This window comes from Nuphar pumila, chromosome 2, assembly GCF_984573655.1.
Source record: "Nuphar pumila chromosome 2, dmNupPumi1.hap1.1, whole genome shotgun sequence".
Taxonomy (NCBI): domain Eukaryota; kingdom Viridiplantae; phylum Streptophyta; class Magnoliopsida; order Nymphaeales; family Nymphaeaceae; genus Nuphar; species Nuphar pumila.
In genome coordinates, this window is record NC_143250.1 from 144,807,722 (window position 1) to 144,828,509 (window position 20,788).

The 20,788-nt window shown below is 37.1% G+C and overlaps 1 protein-coding gene across 1 annotated transcript; it reads right to left on the reverse strand.

Moving 5' to 3' along the window:
• Positions 1 to 1,535: 1,535 nt before the first annotated feature.
• Positions 1,536 to 10,828, reverse strand: LOC149847451 (uncharacterized). Its single transcript, XM_089997033.1, has 7 exons — positions 10,671 to 10,828; positions 8,791 to 9,363; positions 8,289 to 8,566; positions 3,270 to 3,662; positions 2,777 to 3,181; positions 2,498 to 2,618; positions 1,536 to 2,219 (listed from the first exon to the last, which is right to left on the reverse strand). The coding sequence occupies exons 2-7, from the start codon at positions 8,945 to 8,947 to the stop codon at positions 1,798 to 1,800; spliced, it is 1,776 nt and encodes a 591-aa protein (XP_089853159.1). The 5' UTR covers positions 8,948 to 9,363; positions 10,671 to 10,828; the 3' UTR covers positions 1,536 to 1,797.
• Positions 10,829 to 20,788: the final 9,960 nt, after the last annotated feature.

Here is a 20,788-nt window from a genome sequence, read left to right on the forward strand (position 1 = left end):
GAATAAAAAATCAACGGTCTATAATTTAAAAAAATATTCAATGCTTAAAAAACATTTTTTTCTCAAAGAAACATGATCCAAGTGTGATTTTCTAGTAAATCGTTATAGAAAAATTCAGCAATAGTAGTAGTGACAATGAAACAATATAACCAACGGGGCTCTGCTTGTCTGGCAGGAGCAGTTAGTGCACGTCACTTTGTGCTGGGACGTTGTAAGTTAGAACCCCAAATGGTATGGTTGTATAACTGGTAGGGGTGTGCCTAACCCCAGCTTTCTCTGTCAAAAAAAAAAAACAATGAAACAATATCAAGGAGCGAGCGACAAGCAGGAGCAGTTAGTGCACGTCACCTTGTGTTGGGACATTGAAAGTTCGAATCCCTATGGTAGTCTGCCTAACCCCAGCTTTCTCTGTCCAAAAAATAAATATCAAGGAGCGACCAGTTTATAAAATAGCTCAATCGCAAGAGGCTTTTTACACGAATCATGTTCAGGTCAACCCAAATAATATTCGGGGCACATACTCATTCAGATATCCAGATTAGGTTGGATCGGTTCGGCTACCCAACACAAACCGGACCGCACACATTGACAGCCTAAAAAACTGGTTTCATATCACATGGCACCCACAAAAGGATAAGGTTGTTGGTGATATGACGCTCAGAACACTTATTTAGTTCTTGAACAATATGAAGCCGCTTATCCTAGCACATACCCACGCAGAAAATGGCCAATACAGAAGTCATGCACTACCTTAATACATGCACACAGAGTAGCTCCTAAATAGTCTTACCTCCCAAACCGTCTTAACCGCTTTAAAGAGGCAAAGATTCGGGTGTTGGTTTAATCGAAATCGAATGCATAGAGTTCTCCATATCTCACTTAGTCGAAAATATGTATTAGATTTAGGCATTTTTTGGGTTTACATTTGTATTTAGAGTGATAAAAAATCATGACTCATATTGCACCCAAAACTTGGTGAAACTGAAATCGAGGTTTCTCATTGGATCGATTCAATCCAAAGCATGTACAAGATAAGATTAAGCAAAAAATAACGCATGCAACTATGTTTTTAAAAGCGTTTATATTTAAGAATGCACCGTTTAAGAGCTACTCATCACTCCATGAACACTAGTCGCTGTAAGCAGCTTGAATTTAGACCACATAAGGACGGTACTAATCCAACCTCACTAGAATCTTCCAAGCTTTAGTTTGGAATTGGATCTAACTTGCACCCCTTACTCTTCAACTGAATCTGATCCCTGCGCCTAGTGGGACCCAGAATTGGATCTTAGTTCAACACGAAGTAGGACCCCAGCATGACGAACATGAAGACCATTTCAACCAGAATCCGATACAAAATTCCAGATGGATCACTCTATTGCATACAAGATATGATTAGATCGGGTTCAGACTCCACTCCTAATTACCCGCAATGAAAACTCTCTTACGACATTAGCTTTGTTATAACCAGAGGTGCTACATTCTACTTACAATAATAGATCAGTACAGGAACGAACATAAAAAACCATGCAAGTGAAACAGAGTCAATGGTGATATTTTTCCACATCATTAAATATACAGAGTACGTGAGGACGCCAAATGAACAACAAAAGCACAATACAGCAAGAATTCACATAATCAACGACAACACAACATAACATCCCTAATAGATACTACCACCACCACAAACTAACAATATACTAACTGACAGTATAGTGTGAGAATAACAGACGGGAAGAATAGGCTATAGAGAGGCAGAACCTCACCCAACTCAAAAACAGACGTACCCGAACCACCCTATGAAAGGATTAGCTTCCATGCGCACCTGAAGATTTTGAACCCAAGGACAAGAAGCAAAACCCACATCACAGCAGACACCGCGCTCAACAAAAACACGAAAGAGAACCCCTTCCATGAGATGCTGGTTCCTACTTTCCTCCTTGCATCCTTGTCCAGCCTCTTGCCTTTTACTGCATCGTAATAGTTGCACGGTGAACCTCCCTTGATGCCCACATGATTGATCTTCACGGCAGTTAAGGCATTTACACAACTGCTGTGTGCTGAAGAATTACACTCGAGTTTTCCCTCCTTGAGAAGCAGCGGATATTCAGCAGCAGAAGCAGGAGGAGCAGGAAAGCAGTCAAGTAGGCTTCGGAGTTTTGAAACAGGACCCCCGCCCGTAGATGGATTACTAGCACTATCCCCTATAGTGTGTTCACCTGGACGAAACATGACAAGGATGACGACCTAATGATCCAAGATAACATGAATGATATAACAGAACCAGCAGAACTTGCAATTCTGCCTTTACATTAAACAAGAGATTGCAGAACATCTCACTGAGGCTACACGACACTACTAATAGCCTAATTTGGTAAGCGACCGGAAACAAAGTATTACAGGACTGAAAGTAAATCAAAGACAGTACAAATTGTCTTCACAGAAGGATAAGAACATTCCTCGACTCATGAATGACACCCAAGATTGTGAACCATACCAGCTGTAGCAATCGATCCAGAAGTGCTTCCCTTTTCTGACACATGCTGCTCCAGTGATGGCAATGGCCCTTGCATTACTAAACAACGCCCCTCTTCCGAGTGTGTCTCAACTCTGCTAACCTGAAGTGATTGTTTACCTAAAGCATCAGTTCCACTTTGACAGAATAAGTGTAATTGAAAAGGAGGGCCCAAAAAAAAAGAAAAAAAGAAACCAGAATGATGCAAAAAGAAGCCTGCAAACGGAAAGGAAAAACCATTACGTTAACGTGAAGTCATACCTCTGCTACCTGATCTTTGAACAAACAATTGATACTTGAAATAGGATAAAATGTATCCTCAGTTTGTGCAGGTATGGTTGCTTTATTCAGATTAGCAGAGGAAATAGACGATCCCTGTGGGACATCAAACACACAAGAGCTATCAGATCTTTGGAACACTGAAGAATCCACATCCACCGGGCACTGGAGATCATTCAGCTCTAGGAACGATCCTTCCGCAACAAACCCATCAAACCAATAACGCGATGAAGATTCGTCTTCCAGACCACTCGCAAAAATGAAATCATCAGTTGTACACAACTCCCCCGGATTCACCTGATTGGTGATGTCTTCCAAGCCAACATAAATATCCAACCCATTGGGATCAGTGCCTTCCCAAGCACTTCTAACAGTATTATTCAAAATCTGCAGTCAAAGCCAAGTTACAAGGCATCCATACTGTGCATGAAAAGATACCACCAAATGATTGTTGCCATCAAACAAACAGACTTACCTCATCACCACCACTGTTGTTTTCATAGGAAGAAGGCAGGCCATCACAATTCTCAGATGCATCCAGATCGTTACCTTCAGCAGCAAGTTCCAGAAGCATTTTGTCAATATCATCATACCCAGCAGGTGGGTTTTCATGGGAAGCATAGCGAGACCCGGAAGCATCAGAGAGTGCACAGTCCAATGAGAAGTCAGTCACATTTGCAGAACAGGAATTTGGATTTTCAACGACCTCAGCTGATGGCATATTACAGTTGTTTAAGGACTGGAGTTCTGTGAAATTCTCCACAAGATCTTCATTCCATTCCTCTTCTCTGAAAGGGGCTCCATATTGTTCACCATTTTTTGGGCCCGGGCCACTCTTTTCAAAAATCCGACAAAGCACAAAAGTATCCTGGAGTGTAATCCAATTTGAGTCAGTAGTTTTCAATGTTCTTTTCATCAGTATATTTGTAAACAACTGTCAAAGTATCATAGGAAGCTTAAGGTCCCAGCATATAGAGAGAGATAGTGGTCCACTGGATGATTTTTTTTGCCAAGACATTAACGAACAAACAGAGGTCATTCCTATACCCAAACTAAAATTGAAGCAAGGATACGCTTGTTAAAATAAATGTATCCCTGGTGTGTATACATATATGTATGTATATATTTATATATATATATATAGCTTAGTCAACCTAGGTTGACTGTCCAACGGCTAGAAGGCTCTCTTTCCTCCCTTTAACTCCTCTATCTTCTCTCTTTGTTGGGTCTATATATGGATGGGTATGTGACTTTGTATGTGAGAGAGTGATGGGTAGTTTTAGGATTATGTGTGTGATTTAGTATATTGTAGTGAGGATTCTTTGTAATTTTATATTTCTTTTGTATTATTTGAAATTCATCCTTAATGAAATTTTTTATTTTTAAGTCTTGTATTTTATGAGTATTTCTATTGTGAATATGTATTTAACTACATTGTATTCTTGGTCTTTGTGACCCATTCCAGAGTGCATTGCGATCCGTATCATTTCATGACACGGTATCAAAGGGAGGCACCAGAGTCTTGAAAAGGATTTGTATTAAATGAATGGAAAGGATTCAAGGATTTCGCATTCCGGTGAATTTCATAGGTAGAAATTGTTGTGTTTTGATATATGAAATATATGTCTTAGATTATGGATATGTGTAGTAAAAAAACTATATTTTGCAAAAATATATAAGCTCGGGCACACTTATTTAATCGAATAAAATTATATTTTTTATATTATGTGCCTTATTGTGTGTATCCCCTTTGTGGGATTTGTGAGTGTGTTCTTTAGAAAACATTTTGTGTGGTTCCCTTTGTGGGATTTGTAAGTGTGTTCCTTGGAGAACACTTTTGTTGTTATCCACTCAAGTTGAAGTTGGTGGACTCTTCGTTCGTAATTGAAGACTCTTTTTGAATCGCTTCTTAAAATATTGTGTTTTGTAAAATACTAAAATTCATATTTGAATGTCTCTTAACGTCTGTATGGACTATATTTGGAATCTCTAATATATTGTAATGAGATCAAACATGAACTTTTATCGTGATCTATTTCTAATGAAGTCTTTCTATCACCATTTGAATATATTACTTTATACATATTTGAGCGATATTGCTCTATTAAGTAAGATTATTTTCAAATGACATGTGTTGAATTAAGGCCTTCTTTAGGTATATGCCTTAAAAAGTCTTTATTGAATTGCATATGCATGACTTGTTATCACATAATAAATGTGTTCATCTTAGTGGTTTCTCTCTTGTGTATTAATATTTTGCATCATGTTTATTAGAGACTGGCACATTGTGAGAAAAATTCTTAGTTTTATATGACCATATATATGTGGATCTTTATGGCTCTTTAGGAATATTTTATCAATAACATCTATATTGTTTTGTATGTCACTTGTTCCTCTTTGTGAGGATTGGGTATAGCCATTAGTTGGCTCCTTGTAACTCGCCCACTAGTGGTTTTGTATTTGTGTGGTTGTGTACTAGTGCACTAAAGATTTTATAGCTCATTGGGAATCTCCATATGATTGTCTTCAATTGGCTCATAGTAGACTTATGAGTTAAGATGTAGCTCTAACTTCTTAAAATCATGTGTCATTGTCTCTTTAGTAAAGATGTATTGATCTTTTGTATGTGATGTACCTAGAGCATTTGTCTCTTGATTGGTGGATTTATGATCTTTTGAAGGATTCTCAAAATTCACAATTTCATCTCCTCTATGTAGATTGCCTATATTGAACATGACTTGTTATTTGCTTCTTCAAGTTTGTAGAAATTATCATATGACATCATTGCATATAATTGCATCAATTGTTGTGCATATGATTGAACTAATTCTTATGCTAAGGTTTTCATCCAACTTAATTGGATTTTTTGAAATTTGTTTTTTAAATCGGTTATTTGATATAAACTCACTTATCTGAAAATTGATTTATGTGAATATTTATTGTCTTCTTATGGCATTTTTTTTCCATCATAGAATTTTATATGATACATCATTTCTCTTAACCTTGTTATTCTTGAACCAGAGATGCTTGTTGGGGTGAGTTGTGTGCACATCGTTTTATGTCATTTTTCATTGCCAACTTATAGTTTGGTTCCAACTAACAGTTGTTTGATCTCTAAATCTAAGTGTGTTGTATCACTCATTTGTTGTTTGGTTATTGTTATTACCATGGATGCTTATAAATCTATTTATTTGTGATGGCTATCTATTTTTGAAACTATGGTGTTTCGAAATATTGTTAAAATTGATATTCTTTTTAATAACATTAATGTGTTTCCATTACAAGCTTTTTTACCACAGGCGTCTTCTCTTTTTCTTATGCTTCTTATCTAAGTGTCATTATATGTAGACAAAATTTGTTTATTCACACCTTCGTGTGTGTTGTTAGTCTATTGATGGCATTGTGATTATACTCTTAATATACAGCTGTTTTTTAGTGTCATTATATGTAGACAAGAGATGTTTATTCACACCTTCATGTGTGATTTTAGTCCATTAGTGGCATTGTGATTATACTCTTGATCAAGTTGTTGATACACTTGTTTTTTAGTGTCAGTATATTTAGACAAGAGATGTTTATTCACACTTTCGTGTTTGATTTTAGCCCATTAGTAACATTGTAATTATGCTTTTGTTCTAGTCGTTGATACACTTGTTTTGAGTGTCATTATAAGTAAACAAGAGATGCTTATACACACCTTCGTGTGTGTCTTTGTCCATTTAGTGGCAATATGATTATGCTCATGTTCTAGTCGTTGATACACTTGATTTTTTAGGATTGGAGGTCTAGTGGGGTGATTCCTTGTGGTGGTCAAACTAGTGTTAAAATTTGCAAATATCATTGATTGTGTTATATGGGATTTCTAAAAATCTCTTCGTAATTTTTTCTAAACTCATTAGCTCTTGTAAGGGAAATGGTTGTTGAAATATTTTCATGCATGATTTATTTCGTGATTGATTGCCTTGCATAATATGCATAAGCTTAATTAATGATTTCTAAGCATTTTTCACAAGTGAAGATCATTATTGTTATGTGTTGTGTCCTTTGTGGGGTTTTTTATGCACATATTGTGCCTTGGTGATTGTTCTCATTTGAATGTTGTATTGTCCCATAGTGGACTATTGTTTGTATAATTTCTTTTGTTTTGTTTGGTGTAATCCCCTTATGGATTTGCTATTTGTATTTTCGCTTGTTTCTAAACATGTGATCTTGAAAGTTTGTTTATTTAAATTTGGTCCATAAGTGACTTTTTTAATTAAATGACTGATGTTGCTTCTAAAATATGATTGATCTTTGTAATAATAGAAATCATTTCTTGTATCTGCCGCTGTGTGAAAATAATTTATAATCCTTTATGAGTTACTTCTTTATGATATTGATGATGTTGAAAATTCATTAATAGATATATGAATGCATGATTTTCATGAGATGACTTTATCATTACTGTTGCGTGTATCCCTCTTAATATTATCTTACTATGTTCTCTTATGAATTAAGAACTTTTGTTTAATTATCTATTTTAAATTACTATTGTGTTTGAAATTAATGATTTTTCAAAATTAGTTCTTACCTTACATGATTTTGAAAAATGTTAAATTATTTTTAAATATTGTTATTTAGGCCATCCTCTCTCTGTAATTTATATAAGTATAGATATTTCTTGTTAGATGGCTCTTATTAGATCTTCTTGCAGGTTTCTTAAGCATTGATGATATTGAAGATGTTTTGTCTTATTGAGCGTATGATTAAGCACCTTTCAAAAAAGCATCAAATGGAATAACTTGATAAGTCCATGGAAACATTTTACGTAATAGGTTTCTTCGTTTGTAATTTCAAACTTACAGTGAGTCACTGTAAGTCCGAGGGGGGTGTTAAGATAAATAGATCCTTGGTGTGTGTGTGTGTGTATATAGCTTAGTCAATCTAGGTTGACCGAGTTGTAGCCATTGGAGGCTAGTCCAACAACTAGAATTTTAGCTATTGGACTAGCTCCGATGGCTAGAAGGCTCTACTTCTTCCCTTTAACTCCTCTCTCTTCTCTCTCTGTCAGGTCTATATATGGGTGGGTGGGTGGGTGGGTGGGTGACTTTGCATGTGAGAGAGTGATGGGTAGTTTTAGGATTATGTGTGTGATTTAAGTGTATTGTAGTGAGGATTCTTTGTAATTTTATATTTCTTTTATATTGTTTTAATTTCATCCTTAATGAATTTTTTTATTTTTAAGTCATGTGTTTTATGGGTATTTCTATTGTAAATGTGTGTTTTAATTACATTGTATTCTTGATCCTTGTGACTCATTCCAGAGTCCATTGAGATTTGTGTCATTTTGTGACAACCCTATCATTGCAAGAGTTAGAGTAACATCATTAATTGCTCAAAATTATCTAGCCATCAATTCTTGAAGATAAAAATATTCATTCAGAAAGCGAATCTCAAACAACTAAAAGTCTTCCGTTGTATATAGTAAACAATAACAAGATAATGAGGAAATTACCTGTGCAATCCCAGATTCGGCTAGATTCTTATCTTCAAGTCTATACTCATGCATGACCCAATTAGTTCTAGCACCATTTGGAGCCTTTCCGATGTGGAAAACCAATGTCTTCTTCATCCCCACCACTCGAGAATTATTGCAAATAGGTCTGTCTTTTCCAGTGGTTTTCCAATACCCAATTTCAGTAGCCCTGTTTGTTCTAGGCCCATTTGTGTATTTCCGGTCCCGAGGGCAATAAAAATACCACTCAAGATCTCTGCTCTGAAGGCAAGATTTCCCTGCACCATTTGTAAAAGTACATCAATAAAAGGATGCAGGATTATGACCAACAACACAAGTGGAGGAGCACCATAAACATACCAAACCCACAACTAATGGAAACAAAATACAGCAATCCACAGAAAACATCTTCATCTTCGTATCATGAAATGGATCAATAAAAGAAACAAGAATTGCAATAAAACAAGGAGGAATGCAGTTGTGAAGGGGATAAAACCGATACCTGGAAGATCCGAAGGCGCAAACTTGTAGATGTCAAGCTCTGAAATAACATCAGCTTTAATTGGTTTCCGACAGATCTTTCTTTTCAAATAAAAACAAACCAACTCCACATCTGTTGGATGAAATCGGAACCCTGGAAGGAACGATAATTTTGCCATAAGTATACCAGAACTCCTTGCTCACTTACGTAAGTGACAGTCCACGTACAGCTACAGCCCTCAACCAGAAAAATCTTCCCGTCTCCTCACAGAAATAATTATAATGATTATAAATTCCTACAGCTGAACTCTGTAATTGCCCGTCTTCTATCAAGTGCCAGCAAATCCTTCTTGTATTGAAGTATTAAACAATAAAACCAATTTCTTTATGCTTTTGAGTATCACAAAATTGTGAAAATAGGTTAGGCAACTCCTCTTTTTTCTTTAAGACTTCTAACTCTCAAATCCAATGTTGATACACACGGCGCCGGCACCACCAGTGACGACCCCGGCAGGTTACACAACAACTACATCTCATAGAAAGCCATTGGAAATCGTCACTGGGACTTATAGACATTGACAAACAGAAGGAGTTCCTGTTCACGAGAAATACAAAGAACTTCAGATCACGTAAATAAGACAATAAAGTTGGGGACAATCAAACAAAGCACTAGGAAATCAACCCCATTCAAGCTACAGATGAAAAAATTGATCAGTTCTGGAAAGACTCAAAAGAGTTTGCTTTAGCGAATAGCTACACCTTTTCAGTGAATGAACAAAGATCAGCCATGAACCCCAAAAGCGTATAAGCAAAACATAATTGCACAAAAAAGACAAGCATACCATAACCATTAAAACAGGGAACACCACACAGAAGCCACAGTGAAAACTAGCAAGATTAATCAGAAAAAACAAAAAAAAAAAAAAGGATTTTGTTTCAACCGATGACAACATTCCGAAAGAAAAAAGCCTGCTTAAAAGACATAACTCATAAGTAAAATAACATCTAACACTTACTAATCAGGAGCATGATTTCTTTAAACAAAACTCCCTTAAACAACAAATACTCACTACTTACGGGTGCCATTTCTTGAAATAAAACACTCTCATCACCAATAAATTTTAGATTTCCATGATTCCGCATCAGCGCCAATGAAAATGTCAAAACAACAGAAGAAAAAGAAACCAAAGAAGAAATGCTCCGAGAAGGCACGCTTGAACACCAATCTGGTGGATTAGGTTTCGGAGAAAATCAACTCCGATTCAGCAACCGACGCATTCTCAAACCACAATTACAAACAAAGAAGAAAAGGGGGGAGGGACCGTATCACTTCACAAGCCCTAATCTGGACGAAACATGGGAAATGTTCTGGTTCAAAAAAAAAAAAAAAAAAGAGAAAGAGACGCACCAACCCGACGAATTTAAATAGAAGAAATCCGTGACTGAAACTGGAAACCCAAAAACACGAACCGAAAAAGAAACGAGATAGAGAACGTAAAATCCAGACCGCAGACACCGACCCCGAGAAGAAACTCAAGACTCCGATCGAAAATGCAACCCAGACCGATGGCGTAAACGGCTTCAAATAGCTTAAAGCAAACGTTACGATCAAAAAACCAAACCAACAAGGGGCGATCTCACCACTCCTAAGCCCATCAGACCCATCAAAAAGAAGGAGTAAACAAACAACGCTCGCAAGCTAACAAAGCAAGGCGAGAAACACAAACCCTAAAAACACCCCTGAAAACATAAAAACAAAAACTCGATACGCAAACCCTAAAACGATGGTTCAATTATCAATCCATAGAGAAGCACAAACAAAAGCAAATATGGTAAAAGGGACGAAAACAAAAAACTAGGGTTTAGCGCTCCATACAAACGCGCGCACACACTCTCTCTTACCTCAAGAGGACTCCGAAGAAGCAACCCGAGCGACGCTGAAACAATAAACCCTCCCTCTTTTACACTCAGACGAGAGAGAGAGAGTGAGAGAGAGAGAGGGCTCTTCGCGCTCTTTTTAGGCCTCGAGAGAGGAGAGAAGCTTCCCACGCAATCTTCCTTTTTCTCATTCTTTTTTTCTAATTTTATGAAAATAAATATTACGTGGAAGCAAGAACGTCAAACTCTGGAGCACACGCGTTCACACTTATTAACGGGTCGGGTATATGCTTACCGAGCCTGTACCCGAGGTTCAGTGTATCTGACTTGGATGACGGAAGGATGTCAATGGACCAGGTTTGACTTCGATCCGAACCATATCAACCTATAGGGTCAGTGACAAGTAAGGAGGTCCGATTAAAATCCGGGTCAGACTCAAAGAGTCTGATTAATATATAAAGTCGGGGTCTGAGGCTGGTTCATGAAATCCTTATATAACCTGGGTACGGTTTCTGTTATAGTGAGCCCCATTAGAGTCTAATCCAGAACTGGTACCAGCACCTCAAATCAGATTTGGGTTTGGTGTTACCTGAATCCAAACCAGATCCGACCCATTGATACCCTAGATAACGGTGGGCTAGGCCATGGCCATAACAAGATCGGACCTTAAGTGTAGATTTATTTGGATATGGATCTTGATTACGGTTATCAACTAATTAGATTTGTGTTGGATCATGATTTTCTTGAACCCATTCAAATAACAACCAGTCGAGTGTATCTGACTCTGACTATGTCGGGTCAAAAAAAACAAATCTCAAGACCTGATCCATATAATAGAAAAGGATATTTAAATTGCATATTTACATTAAAAAATGCATATAAAATACTCAGGTCTCCCGGTTCGATCTGATATCCGGGCAAATTTACATCTCAAAGCTTGTGTTGACCTAAGTAGATCGGTTATCAACTAATCGGGTAGAAGTTCTTCCATGCCCATATCCGGATATTGGGATCCGGTAGGGTTGAGTATCCATAGAGATTTCAATGGGTTGGACTCGGGTTGGATCTAGACATTACCGAATCTGACTTAATCTGATCTGACCTAATCGGATTCAGTCTGATGGAAATAAATAGAACCAAAACTGGATACAACTAGTCCAAAACTCGATATTCACACTTAATCATATTCGGGTTTTAATCGAATTCGGATTCTTCGAATTCCAATGTAAAATTAATACCAAATTCCAATCTGATTTTTAATAAGATCTAAAATTTGGCTACAGAATCGGACTAATCAGATTCAGATTCAGGTCTGATATCGGGTTACATTCGACCCGTTGACATCCCTAAGTATCCATTACAAACAAGATCCATTAGCAGCTCTAATACTTGGTTTCTGACCCTACTTGGGTCTACTCTACCATGGTCAAAGGATACAGGTAGGGTTGTCTGATCCAATAATTTTTTTGGATCTGGCGGTCAAAGAAAAAGATTCGGTACGAATATATCTGGGTCCACGTTTCACGTATAACGTGGACCCCACCCCTCCTCCTCAACTTGGTGACAGACGTTTTGAACGGCTAACTTATCGGTTAACAAGACACGTGATGTTTAAAAAAAAATGCATTAAACAAGTAAAAAAAAAATTATACATAAAATAACCAATTTTAGAACAACTTGGATTTTACAGGTAATATTTTGTTTTATATCGATATGTGACCGACCATTTTAAAATACTCTCATTTTTTAATATTTTTCCAAATACCTGGGGTTGGTGAAATGAGAATGCATCAGGTCACCGTCAGAGCTGCTTTGGATGCCATTCATCAATGTAATGAACGGCAGCTAGAACACCATCAAGTTTGTTTTTCTTTCAACCGTTCATTTTTTTGGATGTAGATGAATGTTGTCAGTATCGGTATTGGCCCTAAATTGTTTAGCCAACGATTCAGGTGAATGGGCCGGATATCAATTCTCAAGTGAATCGTTCTGAATACAACAACAACAACTACGCCTTCATCCCAAAACAATTGAGGTCGGCGATATGAACCAACAAAGAAAATCATTTTGGGTCTTCAACATGAATCCTTATCCTTCAATCATTTCTATCCAATGCCATGCCCTCGGTGAGGTTCAAAGCATTCATATTTTTTCCTATCATCTTCATCCAAGTCTTCCTAAGCCTACCCCGACTTTTTTTAGCTAATATATTTTTCCATTTTTCCATCCTGCGAACTGGAGCATCATTAGGCCTTCGCCGAATATGTCCAAACCACCGTAAACGATTCGCTCTTATCTTATTTTCAATAGGTGCAACGCTTACCTTCTTACGTATCTCCTCATTCTGAATCTTATCTTTTATTGTATTTTCACACATCCATCTAAGCATACGCATCTCAGCTACACTCATTTTTTGAATATGATGTATCTTGGCAGCCTAACATTCCGTGCCATATAGTAAAGTGAGCCTAATAGTCATCCTATAAAACTTTTTCAATTTGCTAAAAAAAAATTTAAAAGATATTTTGCATCAATGGAAACATGTTAAAACAATATTAAAATAATAATAAAAAATAATTTTGAGCATTTTTTATATTTATTAAAAAATAGCCGATTCAAGTTAGCAACGTATCCATACGCCGATTCAGGGAATTTGAATGACCCTAAAAAAAAATTATAGAACCCTCTAAGAAATAACCTACCTATCCATGGTGTGATGTTGTGGCTTTCGTTCATCAAATCGATCAACGGCATCTAACTCCGCTGCTTTTGACATGATGCGCTCTTGACTGATGTCTACTTCCCGCTATCTTTATGAAGGGTCTCAGTTCAAATCCCACGAAGTTTCTTGACTGATGTCTACTTACTTCCCACTATCTTTAGGTTTTGAACTCGTAACGTACCGTCATCTTGACGACGTTAATAAATGAGTGGAGCCCACGTAGGCAAAGCTTATGTTTCAATTGCTTCGATGAGAAGAGAAGGAAGAAAAAAAGTGCAGCACGGTTTGTATTGTTTTTCTATGACGAGGAACCCTCATCGAAGCGAGCGAAATCCTTGGGTGGAGCCCCACGACCACCCTCCTGTCTTGTCTTATGTGGCTCACCTCTGAAAGCTACGGACACACCCGTGCTGCACTGACGGAGTTTGATCCGGGGTTTTCAAAGGCATTTGGGTTATATTAGTTGTAAAAATAAAGTGATAAAATTTGGTTTTTTAATAATTTTTATATTTGAAAAAACATACTTTTGTTTGTTAGGATCTCGCCACTAAATATTAGATCGATGTGTTTAGCATGACTTATTTATCACAGTAGAATGTTTTATCATGTCCAACACATCATAAGATTTCATCTTCTGATGGCAAGAAATCAACGGCGCACAATTCATGAAAATAAGAGTGGTCTAAAAATGATATAAAACATCATATTTGAGTGATTTTTTTTTTTTGAAATGCAAGCTAGGGTTAGGCGGATCCTTACCAGAACAACAGCCTCCTCATGTGGCAGAGTTAAAACGATGGTTTTAAAACTCCCGGTTGAGGGTACATGGGGGATGCCGTTGATTTAACACTGTCGGGGCATGTAAGGCAGGGTGGTTGTGCCCTCAACCTTGGGTTTTACCTTGGAGGGAGGCAGGCTCATTAAGTGATCGGGTTCTTAGAGAGGGTTCCTTCTTCATCGAAAACAAAAAACTAATTTTGAGGTTAAAACCCAATTTGTGCACTGTTTGAATAACATAAACTGGGTTTAAAAAAAAAACTGATAAAATTATGTTTTTAGTAGTATTTATATTTATCAACAGTGGGAGCAACAAATTGATCTCTTGAAAAAAATTTAGGCTCATAGCTGATAACACCTTGGGTCCTATTTGGTTGACACAAAACGCTTGGTTAAAAGCTAGATTTTGGGCACTAAACCTAGTTTCGAGGTTAAAATCCAATTTGTGCATTGTTTTACACAAACTGGGTTTACCAAACCTGGTTATGCCTCACGAAACCAAGGTTTTAAAAATTGCCCCCTACTTTTTTTTCACCAGGATTAACCTGGTTTATTGGGCTGGGGAGTTGGCTACTGATTGTTGCTAGTATATTGGCCATTTTTGGACTGGTGGCTAGCTCAAAAATAGTTGAGCTGACCGATCACCACGTCCCGACTACTGGTCTTTACTCAACTCAACGGAAGTCACTGACGTAGTTCACAGCGACGGACTCACCGAGTTCAATCTCGATCGATCGAGCATGTCTGCATCTTGCCATTTTCGATTGCAATATTGTCAACCTGAGGTCACCGGCACCAGTGGCAGGCCGAAATGTTGTCGACGATGGCAACCCCCACCCTAACCAATGATCTCCTTTGTGGTTGAGCATAGGGCGTGGTGGGTCCATTGGCCCGAACCCATCACCCGCGAGAGCAGCGCATGTAGGAAGCAGGCGACCAGCTTCCAGAGGAGTTGTTGGATGTGCGTTGAGTGGTTGCAGCGACGATGCGGGCGTAGTCGAGCAGGTGGCTGCCCAATTCGGTGGCAGATGGGTGGAGAGCGTGGAGAATCCAGCGAGAGAGAACAATGCCGATAAGAGTTTTGATGAGCGTTGCATGAACGTTGATGCACCCACACACACATAGTGAAAGGATGGTGTCAGTCCATAACCCAATGTTGGCGTTCATAGAAAACCATAACCGAAATGTAAAAAAACAAAACATGCATACCGGTAGATGGCATGGATGAGACGAGCATTGGCGCAGGTGCATGACGTTTTCCTCAGTTGATTGATGCCCACGATAAGCCCAAGTCATCAAGCCGATGGTGTGCATGACCCTGAACCCAATAAAAAATGAGGACACCTTGAGGAAAGTGGGGGGTTACATACATGGCATTCATGTATGTGAACCCTTCATATGCCAGATAACCCCTTCCACACTAATTCTTCACTAATGCCCCACTAAAACCTTTGTTAGTGTCAAACCGGGTCACACTGAGGGTTGGACTCGATCCAAAATATCCAGCATAAAAGATCCTCAAATGACGATGGAGGGTGAGCAGGCTGCAAGTGCTAATTATCTCGGTAGGGACATCAAGCCAGAATCTGATATTTCAGCACCGAAAACCGGCCACATGATGGATGTTGAGGCTGCCATTTTCAAGCTTCCTAATTGCATGCCTACTTTTGAGGAAGTTTTTTTGTTCGTGAAATTAAGGAACATAAAAACTCTATAACAATTGTTTCAAGTTCAATGTTTGTTTTGATCGTTCTTTTGTTTGCATTCTGAAGTCCAGTTTTTGTTATGGACAGATCAAAAAAATGTTTAAAGAAAATCAAAAACAAAAAATCAAAAAGGGGAAGAAGAAGAAGAATAATACCCTAATAAATATTTTAATCAAGAAAAAAAAGAAAATCAAAGAAGAAAAAAAAGAGGATAGACCTAATAGAATCTAACCTAATAAAAAAGTAAGAGAGACCCTAAAAAGATGTAGTGACGATCGAAGAAAAGAGGAAGAGGAAGGAGGAAGGGGATAGGAGTCATACCTCAAAAGCTTCGGTGAACCATGACGGAAACTAAGAAAAACGAAACCGAACAAAGAAAAAAAAAACTACATACTCCAAACTTCATCGGTGGCCTCGCCAGTCAGCGATGGCCTCACCGGCTACCGGTAGCCTGGCTCGGTCTGCACAGGAGAGAGAGAAAGAGAGAGAGTAGGGGGACCCCTCTCCCACTCTCCCATCTTTTCTTTCCCATGTAACACCCCTTGTTCCCCACATCCAGTTCTTTTTGTAACAGGGGAGGGGGTGTTACAAAAATTACATGTTTTTTGGATGCAGTGACGCATTTCACACGTCCATTGTATCCAACGTTTGTTGGAATCCCTGTTCTCAGTGGAATTTTTATGCTAATCTCGTTGGGAATGGTGCCTCAAACAAGACCTAGAGGACCCAGGTTCACAATTGACCTTGGTGGTTTTGGATCACAGCCATGACAGAAATAAGGAGATTAATGCTCCAAGGTCCTCAAAATGGCTCAATCATTTGAACAAAAATCTGGATCCAGAGGTGCAAGATCCAAAGTGGGACCTAAACAATGAAGGATCGAGATTACCAAGTCAACATGGGGATTTAGATCGAGGGAATGATAGAGGGTTTTTTTATTGTAAACAACCTTCATCAAAGGGGGTTTTGTTCACGCACTAGTGTACATGTGAGAAAACCCTATTCCTATTTATAGAGGAAGGGTTGTTGGGAATTTACCTCCTTTTGGGTAGCTGTTTACCCCAACCTTTATTACGCAGCTTCACTTGGAGCTTATCCAAAATGAATAGATCATTCTAGATAAGGCCCTCAAGAAGGGTAGTTTCACTCATTAAGAAGAGAATGGGCCCTCTTCTCTCTTTAACGGATGAGATTCTCCATTAAGCATGGTTACAGTTATTAACATCTCCCACTTGGCCATATGAAACAAAACTTAGATGAGGATTTAGCCTCCCACTATTGGAGTATTTCTCTTGCATCAACATTCCTAAAATGAGTTATAATTTGAGTTTCTCATCCAGACATATGTCTTTACTAGACATACCTTAATCACATACATGTTATGAGAACATCTTCTCTGATATGCCCTTTGTTAAAGGATCAGCAATCATATCTGTTGGTAAGTAGCTGACTTTGATTTCATGTATTTCAATCATATCATAAATGTAATGGTACCATTATATGTTTCCTGATTGAATTATCAGCTTCACTCTATATAAGAGAGATGGCAACTTGAATATCACAATAAATCTGGACTGGCCGATTGGTTATTTTATGTTTCAAATTATTAATGAAGCAGCTTACCTAAACGACAAATGTGGCAGCTGCATTGCATGCAATATATTTAGTTTCCTAAGTATGTTGAGTTATGCAACCTTATTTTTTATAAGACCAAAAAACATATCCTCCTCCTAGGAGGAAAGCATATCCAGAGGTGGATTTACTATCATCTCTGTTGCCTGCAAAGTCAACATCAGAATATCCAGTTAATTTATAGTCCCTTGAAAACATAATTTCAAGTTTATAGTCCCTTTTAAATATCAAAATATTCTTTTTATTGCTTGCCAGTGTGGCCAACCAGGATTACTTTGGTAGCAACTAACGAGGCCACCAACAAAGATTATATCCGACCTGGTGCAAAGCATAGCATACATCAAGCTTTCGATAGCTTAAGCATAAGGGACATTTAGTATTTTCTGTCCATCACCTGGACTATCATTTTTACTCAACTTGATACTTTTTACCACAGGTGTTGTAACTGTCTTACAATCATTCATTTTAAATTTCTTGAATATATGATTTAAATACCTTTCTTGACTCAAGCTTAAAAGTTTGGAGCTTCTATCTTGAGTGATTTTAATTTTAAGAACACAGGATGCTTTTCTCATGTCTTTCATTTCGAATTATGAATTTAACCATGACTTGGTTTTGACAATCATATCATAGTCATTTTCAGTCAAAAGAATGTCATTCACATATAGTGAGAGAATAGCAAATTTACTCTCACTTTTTCAAACATAAACACAGTGGTCAAACTTATTTGCCACAAACCCTAATGACGTAATAGTCATATGAAACTTTAAGTACCACTGACGTGGTGATTACTTGAGTCCATATAAGGATTTTTTTCCAACCTATATACTTTATTTTCTTTGCCTATTATTATATATCCTTCAGGTTGCTCTATAAAAATGGTTTCCTTAAGCTCATCATTAAGAAAAGCAGTTTTAACATCCATTTGATATAGATCTAGGTCGTAGTAAGCTACTATCGCAAGAATTATCCCTATCAAGGTGAATTTTGCAACAGATGAATATGTGTCAACATAATCTAATCCTTTTTTCTGAGAAAAAACCCTTAGCAACTAATCTTGTTTTAAATTTGTCAATACTACCATCAGATTTGAATTTTTTTCTTTAATATCAATTTACAAACAATGACTTTCATTTCCTCAGGTAAATCAGTCAATTCCCAGACCCGGTTTTTCTCAATAAACTTAATTTCCTTGACCATGACTTTTACCTAGTCTGTTGACTCACGTGAGTTTATTGTCTCACCATATGACAAATTATCTTCTATGTCATCTATATCTAAAGCATAATACAGTTCCTTCGATAGATAGACATGATAGTCATCTAAGTAAGACGAAGAAGCTCTAGACCTTTTGTGTCCAACCTGGGACTATTAAAAAGAAGAAGAAGAATGAGTGATTTTAGAAGGTCCGTCATTACTTATAGGTTCTTGTATGATATCAGAATCATACTGTAGATCAAAATGATCATCTTCATTTATTTCTAGAATAACTTCTTACGTGTTTTGATCTTCTAAGAAGATAACATTTCTACTTTTGATTAAATGCTCATCTGGATGATAGAATCTATAGCCCTTAGATCCTTTAGGATATTCGATAAAAATATACCTTATAGATCTGTTATCGAGTTTATCCCTTGATTGCTCTATAATTTTTATATGAGCTACAGAACCTCATCTACGAAGGTTTTCTTATTGTCTATAACTCATAAGGGGTTGAGACAATAGCTTTATATGGAACTCTATTTAGGACATATCTTGTTATATATAGAGCTTCTTTCCAAAATACTTTGGATAATGAAGCATTAGATAACATACGTCTAACCATATTAAGAAGAGTCCTATTAAATCTTTCAACCACACCATTTTGTTGAGGTGTGCCCTAAGTAGTAGTTTGCAGTATGATCTCATTGACTTTATAATATTCAACAAATTCATTTGAGGTATATTCTTCTCCTTGATCAAACCATAAAATTATAATCTTTCTATCAATTTGATTTTCAACTTCTTGACAATATTATTTAAATTTATCTAATGCTTCAGATTTATAAGTTATAAGATAAACATAACTGTATCTAGAAAAATTGTTAATAAATGATATAAAATATTGCATTCCTTTATAAGTTGGAGTCCTGAATGAACCACATATGTATCTGTGTATGATTTCTAATAATTTAGATGCTCTAGTAACATTTTGTGAGAATGGTTTTCTTGTCATTTTTTCATAAATACAAGGTTCACATCTATGAAATGACTATTCATTAAAGTCAAGTATTAATTATAATTCAATGAGTTTTTTCATCTTTTTTAAGTTAATGTGACTAAGTCTTTGGTGCCATACATTTAAATCCACATTAAGGACAATATCAATATAAGTAGGAGTCAAAGTAATTTTATTCATGTTTGAGTCATAAATTTTGAACAATCCTTGGTTCTGATTAGAAACCCCATCAAACAGGACTCGACCATGTTTTTCTATATTGACCTTCCCTAGTAAAAATTGAACTTCAAAACCCTTGGCAACCAAGGTCGGGACAGACACTAGATTATGTCTCATGGATGGTACAAACAAGATATTGGACAACAAAATATTATTTTTAGAGGTTTTAATCTGATAAATCCCAACACTCATAACATCAGAGTAGGTGTTGTTGCCCATGTACACTTGATGTTCACTATGTTTATAGTCGATCATGTCCACCATCCACTCCCTCCTCATGACAATGTGTCGTGTTGCTTTAGAGTCCACCAACCAACCGGAAAGAGCTTGGTTCACGTAAGAGCATTCTAATATCACACAGATTATATCTCGCCTCTCTTTTTGCTATCTCCACGATCGGCTTCTGCAATCTCTTTTAAAGTGTGCAGGTTTTTCACACTTGAAGCACTTCACCTGTGAGGCGGCTAATTGTGGCTTGTTGTATGTTGGATAATTTTTTTTATCAGATTTGTCATTTTCTTTAAAGTATTTCTTCTTGAATTGTGGGCATCTAGAAGGGTTATAGACACAAAAAGGTCTATCTTTAACGAAGTGTAATTCACTCTTTCATTCTTATTACATGTGTTGTTGCTTAATTTTTAGTTGAGCAGTAAGTTCTTTCAAGGTTAGGTTTTTTGAATTCAACCTAAGAGCAATTCGTATCATCTTTTAAAAGGATGATAAACTATGCAAAATGGTAGATATCTGCATTTTGTCAGGAATTGCATTCTCAATAATTGCAGATCCTTAGTCATAACCAGCATTTTGTTGACATGGTCAACAACATTATCATTTTCTTGCATATAGCATGAATTATATTGTTTCAAGC